General features: G+C 34.8%; 1 protein-coding gene across 1 annotated transcript in view; it reads left to right on the top strand.

Annotated features, from left to right (window-relative positions):
- The window catches only part of ME1 (malic enzyme 1), a 168,760-nt gene that overhangs the window by 140,280 nt on the left and 14,109 nt on the right, over positions 1 to 14,371 (top strand). The window contains exons 9-10 of the mRNA XM_069487911.1: positions 380 to 493; positions 13,049 to 13,154. Coding sequence (XP_069344012.1) covers positions 380 to 493; positions 13,049 to 13,154 — 220 coding nt within the window. The remainder of the gene's footprint in view (positions 1 to 379; positions 494 to 13,048; positions 13,155 to 14,371) is intronic.

The following is a 14,371-nucleotide window of genomic DNA, read 5'->3' as shown; positions in this document are numbered from 1 at the left end:
AAGGTTGTCCAGTTCATTATTTTAAATTCAATATTTTTCTTGTTGGAGCAAATCTTGACTACATTAATAGGATTAAAATACTAACAATCAAGAACATCACTGATTTATCTGTCACTAAGTAGCAGACCACATAATAGTGTTCCTGTTGTAGTAAGAAGGGTAAGTAATTGTCATTTGGCTTAACCCAAATGTGACAAAAATACTTTGCTCCCAATATAAATGAATGAATATAGCTCTTTAGCTATATTAGTACAAAATAGACAGAGTCATTTTGTACTTCTTTACTAACAAAGACAAAACGAAGTGAAATGTAACCCTTGATAATAAAATATCATGTGGAACAACTGTTAAAATTTTTGTTTTCATACCTCTTTCTCAGGCTGCCTTAGGGATTGCACACCTGATCGTTATGGCCATGGAAAAAGAAGGTTTACCAAAAGAGAAAGCCATCAAAAAGATATGGTTGGTTGACTCAAAAGGATTAATAGTTAAGGTAAGAATTTGTCATTTTTAGCCAGAGTAAAACTCAGTTTGCTATTCTGAATGACCATCTCAAAGGCTACTTCTGTTTCCACTACCTTCCTTGACACTCTGTTAAAAGAGTAGCCATGGCCGGGAACGGTGGCTCATGCCTGTAATCCTAGCACTCTGGGAGGCCGAGGCGGGCGGATTGTTTGAGCTCAGGAGTTCGAGACCAGCCTGAGCAAGAGTGAGACCCCGTCTCTACTAAAAATAGAAAGAAATTATATGGACAGCTAAAAATATATATAGAAAAATTAGTCGGGCATGGTGGCGCATGCCTGTAGTCCCAGCTACTCGGGAGGCTGAGGCAGGCGGATTGCTTGAGCCCAGGAGTTTGAGGCTGCTGTGAGCTGGGCTGACCCCATGGCACTCTAGCCCGGGCAACAGAGCGAGACTCTGTCTCAAAAAAAAAAAAAAAAAAGAGTAGCCATTAAACATGAAATATCATGTCATACAGTAATATTAATAGTCTTCTGAATAAAGAAGAAAACTATAGCTCAGGAACAGATTCCATCTGCAATGGGAATAGACTCCTTAACAACTCTGTGGATTGTCAGTCCATTTGAATTAGTTTAGTTTGCAGTTTGGCAATTTAATACTGATAAAAATGAAACCCTGAGATATAGCACTTTTTATTAAGGGCCATCTGTCAAATTGTACATTAACTAGAAAGAAAGGAGGGAAAAAAATGAAATAGCTACTCTTTACGTGCTACTTTCTCTCTACCAAATTCTTGAGGGTTGAATGGGAATTCCTGACTGAAGACTTTAATAAATAGGCTGTTTGAATGTTATCCTACCCAAGCCTCAGTTTCCCCAGCTTTAATAGAGGTAATAGCATCTACTTCATGGGGTTATTGTGAGAACTAAATAAGATTAGGTTTGTGACCATGTTGCTATACAGTTTGCCATCTGTGCATATCAATCATTCTTCTATAAACTGTTACAAAAAATACCAATAAATCCCATTTCTATGTGAAGGTAAATTTTAAGGAGTAACTGTGATAAGCAATGTCTTCTGGAATTTAATATAGAAATAAATTTGAATGTGTGCAAACTTTCTAGAAAGCTGTTTTACGTATATTCAGAGCCTTTAAAAGTTTATGCTTCTGAGTCAATAGTTTCCATTCTAAGTATCTATCCTATAGAATAGAGATGTATAAAGTAAGTTGTAGACTGGCCACATGAATAATATATCAGCTTAGAATTACCTTCAAAGAGCAATAAATGATACATTAAAGGATTCACAATATGTTGGGTGAAAAACACAAAATAACATATATAACTTTTGATTTAAAAATAAAATTGTATATAAAAGTCATAAAAGGAAAATATCAAATACATATTACTTTAAAACATGTTATTTTTAGTGCCTTCTTTTATATTACAAATTCTTAGTAATTATATTTCTTTAAAGCTAGAAAAATGTTTTTTAAAATCTATATATATAGACAATTTTGCCTCAAATGAAGAAAAAGTAGATGCATAACTGTAGCAAGCAAGTGTGTAGAAAGGCAGAGACTTTCAATATAGATTTCTTGGCTTTAAGAATTGCTACTGCTTTGAAGAATCAGCATAACTATTAAAATGTGCATACTGTTGTCACGTCATATATTGTGGGCATATGTCTTATTTGGACATTTACTGAATGAAATATCCTGTGGATCAGGCATATTTCTTAACTCTGGGGACACAATAAGGCACTTGATCTCAAGAAGCTCACAGCCTAGTGAGAAAAACTCAAACAAGCCATGAATGAGTTACAGTGATGTATGAAAGTGTTATAGAAATCGCGCTCCCTGCTACACTCAAGAGAAAGATGGGAATGCTAAGGAAGATCCTGAGACGAGGTGCCTCTTGCATTCAGTTGGAAAGGAAGAGTAGGAGTTTATCTGCCTCCATAGATATCTTAAACTTCCTATATCCAAAAGTGAAACAAAGGAAACATGGTGGCAAGTTCACTGAGAGATCTTGATTGAAGCTAAGGATCATATCTTTCGTCTCTTTGTATCTTCAACATTCTACACAATGTCTAGTACATACTTGACAATAAATATTTTGTTAATAAATGAGTTAATTAACAAATGGCTTTCCAGGCAGAAGAACCAGCTTGCACAAAAGAAAGAAAATATTTTGAATAAGAGCCATTTAAGGATTAGGTTTGAAAGGAAGCAGATGACAGGTGACGATGGACCTTCTGATTCCTGAAAATGAGCAATTGAATAAACCTGCGTAAAGGAGTGGTCCTTTTCAGTCAGTGAGGGCATTGTGGAGGATGGATGGAAATGAGGGAAACCAAGAAAAAGAAACTAGGTACAAAGCTGTTGAAATAATCCAAATAAAAACTAATTGGGGCCTGACTGTGGAGGTGAATGAAAGAAGCTTAATCAGTAGATATTTAGGAAATAGGATTGACACACTTAGTAATTGATTAAATATGGAAGGAGAAATAGGGTAGAGTAGAGGCTGGACTCCTTGAGTGTCTAGGTAAGTGATGCAGCCATTAACATAGAAAGGGAAAGAAGAACAGACCAGTTTAAGGGAGATGATGAGATCAGTTTTACACATAGCAAGTTTAAGGTTCCTGTGGAGACCCTAGACAGAGATGTCCCTGTGGCAATTGGAGATATGGGACTGACACTCATGGTAATGGTCTAGTCTAGACGTAGGGATTTGGGGATCATCAGCGTGTAAATAGTTGGAGCTACGGAAAAAGCTGTACAAACTGTGTTGTCCTTATGTCCATAAAACATTCAAGAATCCAAAAAGTGGAAGTCTGTGACTCTGGTTTTATTTTGTGGTTACTAATGACATTTTTGTATGAAATCTGTATTAAAGATGGAGATGCTATTGAGATGCTATAGATATTAGCATCTCAAATAATTTATTTTTTTATTTTTTTATTTTTTGGATTAATTTGTTTCCTTTTATTTTTATTTATTTATTTTTTTATTTCAGCTCATTATGGGGGTACAAAAGTTCAGGTTATATATATTGCTCATGCCCCCCCATCCCCCCGAGTCTGAGCTTCAAGCATGTCCATTCCCTAGACAGTGCACATCACACTCATCATGTAGGTGTGCACCCATACCCTCCCCCCACCCCATCCCCCCTAGTCAGAACTTCAAGCGTGTCCATTCCCCAGGCAGTGTGCATTGCACTCATCAAGTAGGTATACACCCATCCCTTCCACCCAGCCCCCACTTCTGTCCGATACCCAATTGGTGTTATTCCCAAATGTGCACTCAGGGAAACCAGTTTGCTGGTGAGTACATGTGGTGCTTATTTTTCCATTCTTGGGATACTTCACTTAATAGAATGGGTTCCAACTCTCTCCAGGAGAAACAAAGAGATGCCATATCGCCATTATTTCTAATAGCTGAGTAATATTCCATGGTATACATATACCACATTTTGCTAATCCATTCATGAATTGATGGGCATTTTCTCAAATAATTTTAACATAGATTTACTGAGCTGAGATTCCCAATTCCATGGAGTACAATACTTGGAATAACTGTGAAGTTGTTGGCTAGACCAAGTCAGTCACTCTTACTTACTTCATGTCTTTTACTTGCCAAAATAAAGAAGTGCATATATCCTGCTTGCCAAGATAAAGTTACATTTTAAAAGGTTGCTATACATTTAATAGCTTTTGCATTATTTAATATAAAAGATATATATTAAGTTTCAATCACTTTTTTTTCATGCTTTTAAACAGTCAAAATTCTTAAATTGACTTTTGTTGCGGAACTAATAAACCTTAGAATAACTAGTAAATTAGTATAATCCTGTTTCTAAATTCACATGCTTCTTTTGTATTTGTTATCCTTCATGCTTAGTACTTTTAAAACATCCCCTGGGAACCAATAATAATCATTTTATTAATTTTATTAACTTATAATGTAATTGTTTACAATGTATAAAAATATCATAAAGTTTTAAATAAAAAGTTTTCTTGGTGATACTCCACTTTTTAAAGATATAAAACCAAAGACTAAACTATAAGCTGTGAGGTCAGCTCTGAGTTATATCATCATCACACTAGATAATTATTATTCTAGCTTATGTTTTATGTTTTTATTTTCAACATCATAGCTACCGCATTTTACATCATTTACCTCATATCCATATGTGCAGTGGAAGGAGTTGTATGCTATAGAATATAAATATTTTAAATAATTCATCAATATTAGTAAGGTTCATTGAATCAACTACTTGGTCACTGATAATACTCAAATATCTTTAGTATTTTATAGTGGGAAACATTTTATATATTAATTTTTTCAACTAATATTAATATATTTTAATATAAACAAACCAATACTTAGTTTTAAAAATCCTTCCAAAATAAAAATTAGAGTAAGAATAAAAACAATAAAGAGAGGGTGAGAAAGGAACGTTGCTGGCATATCTAGTATCTGCATTTTGCAGTGATGACTTGGAACATTTTCAGGGAGGACAAGAAGCCACAAAACAAAACCAATCCAGATTTAATCTATTTCTTAAATTAAATACATTTTCGCTTTCACTAATAAACCAAATTAATGCTAAGACAGAACATTCAAAACAAAAAGTAGTATATTAACAGATACCATGAAGGGTAGGCTTCATCTGATCCGGAATAAGACCATAGACTGGTTTGAATTTGTTTTGCTTTTGGTTTTCTTTTGTTCTGTTTTCAATAATTTTACTTCACTATATTTTCTGATTTATAGTTAAATGTTTAGCTCTTGTAGAAAGAGATAGTGAATAAAGGTATGTTGTATGGCATAAAGGTAGTTTTGACAAGAGTTCTTTCTTTCCTGAGAGTGTAATCTTTAGCTGCTGGCCTTGAAATGCCAGGCTGTATGGAGAAAATTTTCCTTTGCTTTGCTGTTTTATCACAATTTCAGACAGTGGTGCTGCCCTTGGCTTGATTGATGGTTAATACATTTCAAACACTGTGCTTTAAAAAAAAAAAAAATGTAACTCCTAAGAGAGTTTGTAGTGTGGTGAGAAATATCTGGTTTGATTATTTTCTCCCGCATTTCCATTTCATATAGAGTATGATCAATGCATATGTAGGTATTAAAAAGAATAGAGGCCAGAGATTACATGCATAAGTCTTTTGGACAGAAAATGATGAACATTGATTTTTAACATACAAAATTAAATTTTGATGGAGTTTACCACCTACTTCCTTAAATCACAACCATTCTGTACCCCTTGTTACACTTTTATCACATAATTTGTCTTCTTTTAATCTGTCCTGAGATGATGAAACACAACTCTGGACTCTTTAGCAAGCTCACATACTTGCATTGCAACTTGCTGAGAAGGCCCTGTCTACAGATCCAAAGAGAAGCCGGATTCAACAACAACAACAAAAAACTATTGACATGAGAGCAAGAACAGGCCAGTAAAATGGGGTAGGAAGTCCAAGCAGTCATTGATTCAAGATATGCTCTTGTGGAAAAGTTCTTCTAGTGCCTGAGTGCAGGAAGGAATACATATTTATCACTGACAATCTAAAACTAATTCACTTATACCTATCCTGCGTTATGGAATGATAACCCCAAATCTTGGCAATCTTGGCCACCTTTTCTCCTGCCCACTCCCAACACAACGTATGTGCTTTTGAAAAAGGTAGTAATTCAATCTGGTTTTTCTTCTACCCTATGCAAAGAATCAGCACAAAATAAGAGGGTAGGGGAAATTGATATCACAATCACAAGAAATGATATAACAAAGAAATTCCCAGTTATCCATAGATTTTGAAAAAAAGGAGAAAAATGAGCCATTAGTCTAGAATATAGAAGTCCAAAGGTAAAGGCAGTTGCCTCAATTTTACCGGATTTTGAAAAGGTTGTCGCCTTCCAATAGTTTCTTTAATCTAAACCAGATCATCAAATCAACTTTGAAAATGGTAGAGAAAATATTCGAGAGATTTTTTTTTTTTTTTTTTTTTGTCTTTTGAGTCTTCTGTTTTTGTCAAGTAAAGCCCTTCAGTAATGCTAGTATTACCATTTCATGATTCCTGGCCTTCTTTCAGTATTCTCTCAGCTTTTGTAAGTCACACCAGGAATCAAGCCTTTGGGAGTGAGCCTGTGGGTAATTTATGTTTTTTTACTAGATGGAATTTCTTCTGGCCAAGTTCTAGCTTCAGTGGCTAGGGGCTGCCAGTGGGTATACTATGATGAATAAAGTAAGATGTTTATGATTACACCTACATCTTTTCTTTTCATACAATATTTATGTCTTCTTTATGATTTGCTTCTCATTCTAGGCAATTTAGGAGGTTTAAATTACATTAAATATTTTTTATATCTCAGGTTGTCAGCCAAAAAAAGTATTAGGAATCTGTGACTGCCAATTTATATTATTTTGTAGCTTTCCTTCTTTACACTCACCATTTCATACTTTTTTGCAACTGTATCACATACCTTTTAAAAATGCATCTGGTAGGGATATGATAGATTTTTTTAGTACAGTGATTCTTAAGACTGGCTAATCATTTCTAATCACCTGGGAAGCTTTTTTTTTTTTAAAATACCAGGACCTCACCCTGGGATTGAATTAGCTTTGGAAGCTCAGGAATCTGTTTTTCCTCAGATGACTCTGGTGCTTACTTAGCTTTGGAAAGTACAATGCTGGTTCATTCTCACCAGCACGGCCATCATCACCAATCCAAGCCATTTTATATATGGAGAAACCAAGATCACCAGAAGTATCAAAGGACTAGCCTAAAGTCATAGTGAGTGGAAGAGCCTAGGACTCTGCACTCTTGAGTCTTAGTCCCATGTTTTATCTCCAGCATTTATAGATGGCATTTTCTGTGTCTAATTGTGGACCTTTTTAAATTTTATGAATATCATGAAAAGTTTGCAGAAATAATATAAATTTATTTGCTGTTAGCTATTAGAATGCATGCTGCTACTGGTTATTTATGTCCCTAGCCAACAAAATTTATCACAAACTATTGATACATTAAGTACAGTCAACAGTGATGAGGACAACCTATAAAATACATTTAAAAATTCTGGAATTTGTTGTTTTGCATAATCTGGGACACTGCACTGAGAAAAATATTTTGAATCATTGCATTAAGAAAATAGGGATTATGTCTCTGTCACTTTCAGATTATTGAACATCTTTTAAATTCACTTTGCATTATGGATTTGTAGGTTCACATTCAATATAAGCAAATTCTTCTCTTATTTACATGCTACTGGCCCACATTGTACCCACATTGAATTTGGTTATTTCAGCTGCTAACAAAATCATCTCTAAGATTTTTACTCTTATGCAACTTTTATTTTCTCATGTGGGTGTCTACTTCTTGGTTTGACAGTCTAATGAAAAGGAATATACTTCTATTTTTATAGAGATTACATGCAAATTTTTATAGAGATCATATGCATATACCAGAAGCAGTTTGGATATGTTTTCATTGTTATATTGTTGTCAGCAGTTAAATGGCCAAGAACTGGTTATTTTCTCAGACTGGGAATACCTACCTAGCTGCTTGCAGCAAGTCTTTACTGGGATCTACTAATTCTTCTATTTCAAACTGTGGGCCACGCTGTTTTACCATGGATTGTGTGGAATCTTACTGTTTGTTGAGCCCAAGCATTTTTTAAAATAAAAAAACTGCATATTTTCCTCATAAAGCCTTTTTTACTATTTCCTATTACTATTCTGTTAATAATCCCAAAAGTTTTATCAATGTTTTTTTCTCTCATCATTATGTTGGTAGGTTTTCTGCTTTGTATTTCAAAGTAAACCACAAGGTAATGATTAATTATAATATTTTACTTCCATTAAAAATAAAGCATGATATTGGAATACATTAATAGAACATTGAAAACAAGATCCTTTGCCATATTTGACATTAGTTATTCTTCTGACGGAGTATAGTTTTTTTGGTTCTGTGGTATATAAAGGATGACAAAAGCATCTGAGAGTTCAGAGTAGAGCCACCTTGTTAATTGTAGGAAAGAAAAATGGGCCCATGAGAACAAATTAGGAAAGAAGAAGAGACTGTGATTAAATATCTAGCTTTGAATATACAAAAGATTATTTAAGGGCAGTGGTACAAAGTTGAACAAAAAGAAATTGAATTAAGTTGCAGTAACCAGGAATGTGGTTAGGAATAAAAAAGAATGATTAACTACAGAAAGACGGTAGAATTTACATTACTGCCAATCTTTACAAATTGCGTATGTGGATACTTTCTTGGTCTTAATAGTTTGATCACTGGCTTTCCTAGAACATAAGGGCTTGTTAAGGCAAAGTCTTTTTCCTAAGTCTACCTGTGCTATTTTCCAATATCTAAAATGAAGGGATTGGGTTTTAGGTTAAACTGTTGTACAAGGAGACCCAAAGATATGGTAAGTTAAACAAGATAAAATGTTTTTCTTTGTTACCTAATAGTAGAGGTGGGCAGACCAGGGACTTAGGATGTGCCTCTCATCTTTTCAGTTATTACTAAGCTTTTCAGTTATTACCGTCTTCCAGCCAGCTGAGGGGTGGGGAGGACTCGGCTAGTGTGCCTCATTCCTTTTTAGGGACACAACAAATCACTTCCATTCTATCTTTTTGGCCAGAAAGCAGTTGCATGCTCGTCCAAGCTGCAAGGAGGCTAAGAAATACAGTCTCCACCTGGGTAGCCATGGGGCCAGCTAAAACTGGGAAACAGTACTATTAGAAAGGAGAGAATGAAAATAAATAAATTAGAAGTTTAAAAAAGAGAATGAATATTGATGAGCAATTAGAATTCTCTGCTACAGCATGAAAAAGTGTTTCAATATTTGGACATAAAAGTAATATGACATATTAAGATAATTTAGTGAATTGTATTTACAAAATATTTAAATTTTGTCAGGTGGAAAGCCAAAAAGACCAATAGACAAAGCCTGCAATCCATTTAGTCTTCTCTGCAGATATGCATTTTCTCAGCCCCCCTCAAGATTATTACATAATGTTTCATAATATTTCATTGAGATGACTATATCTAGAGTAGGTGAATAATTATCCTGAGATCTTTTTTTCTGTGTTAGAGAAACTAGCATACATTAGACAAGTTCTCTTGTCAGTAAAAACATCTCAAAAAGCAAATCTCTAAACTTTTGAAGTAGCCTTCATGCTGAGCTTTCAGGAGCAGTTCTTGCAGTACAGATCCTCATTAGCAAGGGACCTCTTGCCTCTGCTATTGCTGCTGACTCGAGAATCAGTGTTTCAGCCACGAACAAGAAAGCTGTCAGATATAGTAGCTGCCACCACCATTACTTAGCACCCACCTGTTAGTGGTGTACTAGACATTAGAGATTGCCATATCTACCTGAGAAAAACCAAAACACCACCACCACAAGCTTCCAGAACACCCACATGACCTCCACTTCATGATGCCCATTTCTCCTCTAACGTGCTGTGAAGGTACATCAGCTTGGTGAATAATATGTTTAATACAGAAACTCTACTTGCAAGAGAGGTCTGGGGAATATAGTTTAGCCTTTTAGCTCAAGAATAAGGAAAGTCGCACTAGAAGCAATGTGGCGTTCTGTGGTATTTACCTAGATATTAGTCTAGTTTCTTGCTTTTACATCTGTAATTATATATACGTGTTTCTGGGAAAGAGTAACAAACCAAAACTGTGTAATATTTTGCTTAGAATGCTTTAAGCTGAAAGTTATTATTCCCAGGAAATATGCCTCCCCAAGGCACAACCTTATTTTGTACCTCTCCTGGAAGTTTCACTGTGTAAGAATCAAAATAGTCATGAATTTGAGCTTGTACTACTTCCAGAAATAGTTTAGAAATGATTTAGATAGTTAAAACTCAATAACTGTCAGATGTTTCCAAATTCTTATTCGTATCCATGACCAAAATTGCTGTTTTCTTTTTAATAATGCAAAATTATTTTTGCTAAGTAATGAAGGCAGTAATAAGGGCATTGAGGTGGCATATAGATTACAAAAGTATTCTTTTCATTAAATCATTTCAAAGAAAGGAACTTCCTTTTCCCAAAGCAACAGATGGGTGCAACATTGAGTGAAAAAAAAAAAAAAAGAGGTAGAATATGTAATCAAAATTGAAATCACTCTTAGCTATGTTATCAACAACCACAAAATTTCAGTGACATATAATTATTTATTTTCCACTTATCTTTGGGTCAGATGGGACAGCTCTGATGATATTGGCTGGGTGGCTCTCAGATGCAGGTTAGGTCCACATCTGCTTCACAAGGCTCTCATCTTCCTTGGACTAGCTGGCCAACCAGGTCATACACTTCTAAAATAAGCAACAAAGGCAAAGAGAGCAGGCAAAAACACCAGTTTCTCTTAAGGCCTAGCCTGGAACTGGCACACTCTCATTTCAGCCCACATTTTATTGAACAAAGCAAGACACATGTTCAAGTCCAAAGACGAGGGAGAGGAAAGTATAGTCTGCCTTTTGTGGAAGAAACTGCAAAGTTACATGGCAAAGAACATTGATAGGGAAGGGATGATAAGGAATTGGGACCAATTTAATCTACTTCCTCTAAATCAAAGTCTGATGATTATCAAAATATTTGAGGATAATTCTTTGACTCTTCAATACTTCTGTTTTCTTATTTGTGACTAACAAATTATGATTAGGCTTAGCTACTTTTTACATGCTGGGATGATGCTTAATCTCTGATGAGATATGTAAATGAGATAAATTTCCCAGCGGTGAAGCTAAGAGAGAGAGGTGAGGATGAGAGCACCTGGTAGGAGCCACCCTGTCCCCCACTACACATTTTGTGAGCATTGTAAAGATTTCAGTATTGTCATACATTTTTTAATTATTAAAATGCAGTTTTAAAAAACCTTGTCTAATAAACACAACAGAAGAGGTGTTTGAGAATATTCAGGGTTTGCTTGCCCAATCTAGGTTTACATCAACTATTCTCTTGGACCGATGACTAATTCTAAAAAGGCAATGACAATAGATGAGATTTATTGAGCAATTTGATGCTTCTTCATGAAAGAAACTAAATTATATGATTCTTTTGACTAATTTTTTAAAATAAGCATGGTGAACAAGAATATGGACTAAGATATTCAACTTAATGTTAGTGGTGACTAGTGTTCTCTGTTGAAGTCAATATGAAACAGTAAGCTTCAAGTTTGATTTTGAGTGAATTAAATAAGATTCTTTTCACAGTATCTCAGATGTAATATATTTTGATATACAGGGAGAAAAGGTAAGATAATAACTTTATACAACTCAAAAATGACTAATGGTGAATTCTCGTTTTAGAAAGCCATTCAATCTGATGTCATGCTCATAATGGAAAACAGTGGTACAAAAATAGCATTTATAACAGACTAGAAGAAAATAGACCAAACTTATAAGTGCTGGAATTATGATTTTTTTCTCTTTCTTCACAATAATTTTAATTACAACAACAACTAGCCTTGAGCTCTTGTTATAAAACCGGTCCTAAGTGCTTTACATATATTACATTTCATTTAGCCCACAAACAACCTGATGAGGTAGAAAATCCTGTTATCCTTCTTTACAGATAAGCACAAAAAGGTTAATATGTTTCATATATAATTTTCTATAATTCAACGTATTGCTTTAAAAAACAGAAAATGATAACTTTTTGAAGCAAAAAAAAATTACACCATCTTCAGGATTAACAGTTTGCAAACAATCTGACATACCATTTGTAAAGCTTTTTCTCCAGGGTAGTTCTGTACTATGTTGGAAAGACTGAATTCCAGTACAATCCCTTGCCTTGAGCAATTGCTTAATATCGCTGAACCTCAGTTTCCTCATATGTAAAATGGCTCTACTGATACTTGTCCTACGTTTTAGAATTGTTGAGGTGATCAAATGAAATATGTGAAAGTCATAAAGTATCATATAAAGTTAGCTGGTGATTTATATAGTCAAATCTTAAAAATTTGTAGCTGGAATATTATATTTAAATGTTTACTAGATAACACATGGCACTTTCATAACCAAAACATTAAAAACAAAAACATAAAAAGCTAATACTTACTCAGAAAATCTAACAAACAATGATATGAATATGGCTTCAAGTTCCATTCTTACTCAGTGGCACAGAAATTGGCAGTGCTGCAGCTAAAGCCAACTCTAGATTCTGAAACACTGCTATAGAACACAAATACTGTGTAGCAAACAATATTGTTATTTCAATCATATTTTGCATTACCATTTGTTAATGCTGGTTTCTCACAAGTGTCTGTAGAATTAGGATTTTTAGTATTAATTAATTAAATAAGTGAAGGAAAGACTTTGTTTTCCTCACTGTTATATCTCTATTGTCTAGAAAATTATCTGACACATAAATATTTGTTGAAAGAATAAATGAAATAATACTCTGGCAATTGGAAAAGAGACTTTAAGAATAGCTATAACACATAGTACATAAAAATGTTAAGCATAAATACTGGTTATATATATATTATATATATATATGTATATGTGAAATTTCTTTGACCCATACACGTGTGGCAGATTTTTCATTTCTCCTTATTTGCTTTACTTAGGGACGTGCTTCCCTAACACAAGAGAAAGAGGTATTTGCCCATGAACATGAAGAAATGAAGAACCTAGAAGCCATTGTTCAAGAAATAAAGCCAACTGCCCTCATAGGTAAACTTTCTCTCCTCCCTCCCCTGTTTTCCTACCCTCATTTTGACCTGATTGGTTTTCTTACTACTGATTTTTGAGGCATAATTTACCTTTTTTGAAATTCTAACCCTTGGAATTCACAAATAAAACTACACATTCACTCAAGCAACAGTACCCTGTAGACACCTAGATTTGTATGTTCATTCCTAACTTCTTACTCTTACTGATCCCAGCTGAAGTGCCTGACCCCTCTGCTAACTCTGTCAGCCACCTAATACCTGGCATATTCAGCACTTTTCCAGGCTTGGTTACTCAAGATAGACAGTAGTTCTCAAATGGGAGAGATTTGCTCCCTAGGGAATATTTGGCAATGACTGGAGACATTTTTAGTTGTCTTCACTGGGAGGGGAATGTTGGGAAGGATAGAGAGACTACTGACATCTAGCAGGTAGAGGCCAGGGATGCTGCTAAATATCCTATAATGCACAGGGCAGCCCCTGGCAACAAAGAATTATCCAGCACAGAATGTCAGTGGTGCTGAGGTGAGAGACACTGAACTAGCTTAGAACCTCCTAGAAGACAGGGATCACATCTCACATATCTTTATATTCCTTATAGCATGCATCACAGTACTTACACATTGCATGTGCACAGTAAGATGTGTAATATGGTCAGATTGAAAGCAGTTTAAAAAAACTCAAAGGAATTTATGAAACTATCCTTTACTTTGTGCATATATAACGCCTATCTTTACTATGTATCATACTCCATTCCTGGAAGCTCTTGTGAAACAAATGACAGTATTGATAATAATGATGGTAACCACAATGAAAACAACTACTAACTCCACGCTAGGGACTTTACTAAACTTTTAGTATCATTTTTACAAAATATGTCCTATCAGTAATCTTACTATTTTTCATTTCCTGTATGCTAATTGCTTTATTCTTCTGTTAAAATTCTTGCAATGAGTGATACTTCAATTTTGCAATTGAATCAGATGATTGTTTTAAGTGTTAGCACTGGTTTTGAAAACATGGCTGGGTATGGTGGCACATGCCTGTAATCCCAGCACTTGGGGAGGCTGAGGCAGGAGGATCACTTGAGGGCAGGAGTTTGAAACCAGCCTGGGCAATATAGCAAGACCTCATCTCTACAAAAAATAAGAAAAAAATGATCCAGGCATGTTAGCATGCACCTGTAGTCCCAGCTACTCGGAGGCTGAAGCAGGAGGATTG

This window comes from Eulemur rufifrons, chromosome 15, assembly GCF_041146395.1.
Source record: "Eulemur rufifrons isolate Redbay chromosome 15, OSU_ERuf_1, whole genome shotgun sequence".
Lineage (NCBI taxonomy): Eukaryota > Metazoa > Chordata > Mammalia > Primates > Lemuridae > Eulemur > Eulemur rufifrons.
This window is presented reverse-complemented; position numbering and strand designations above follow the sequence as displayed.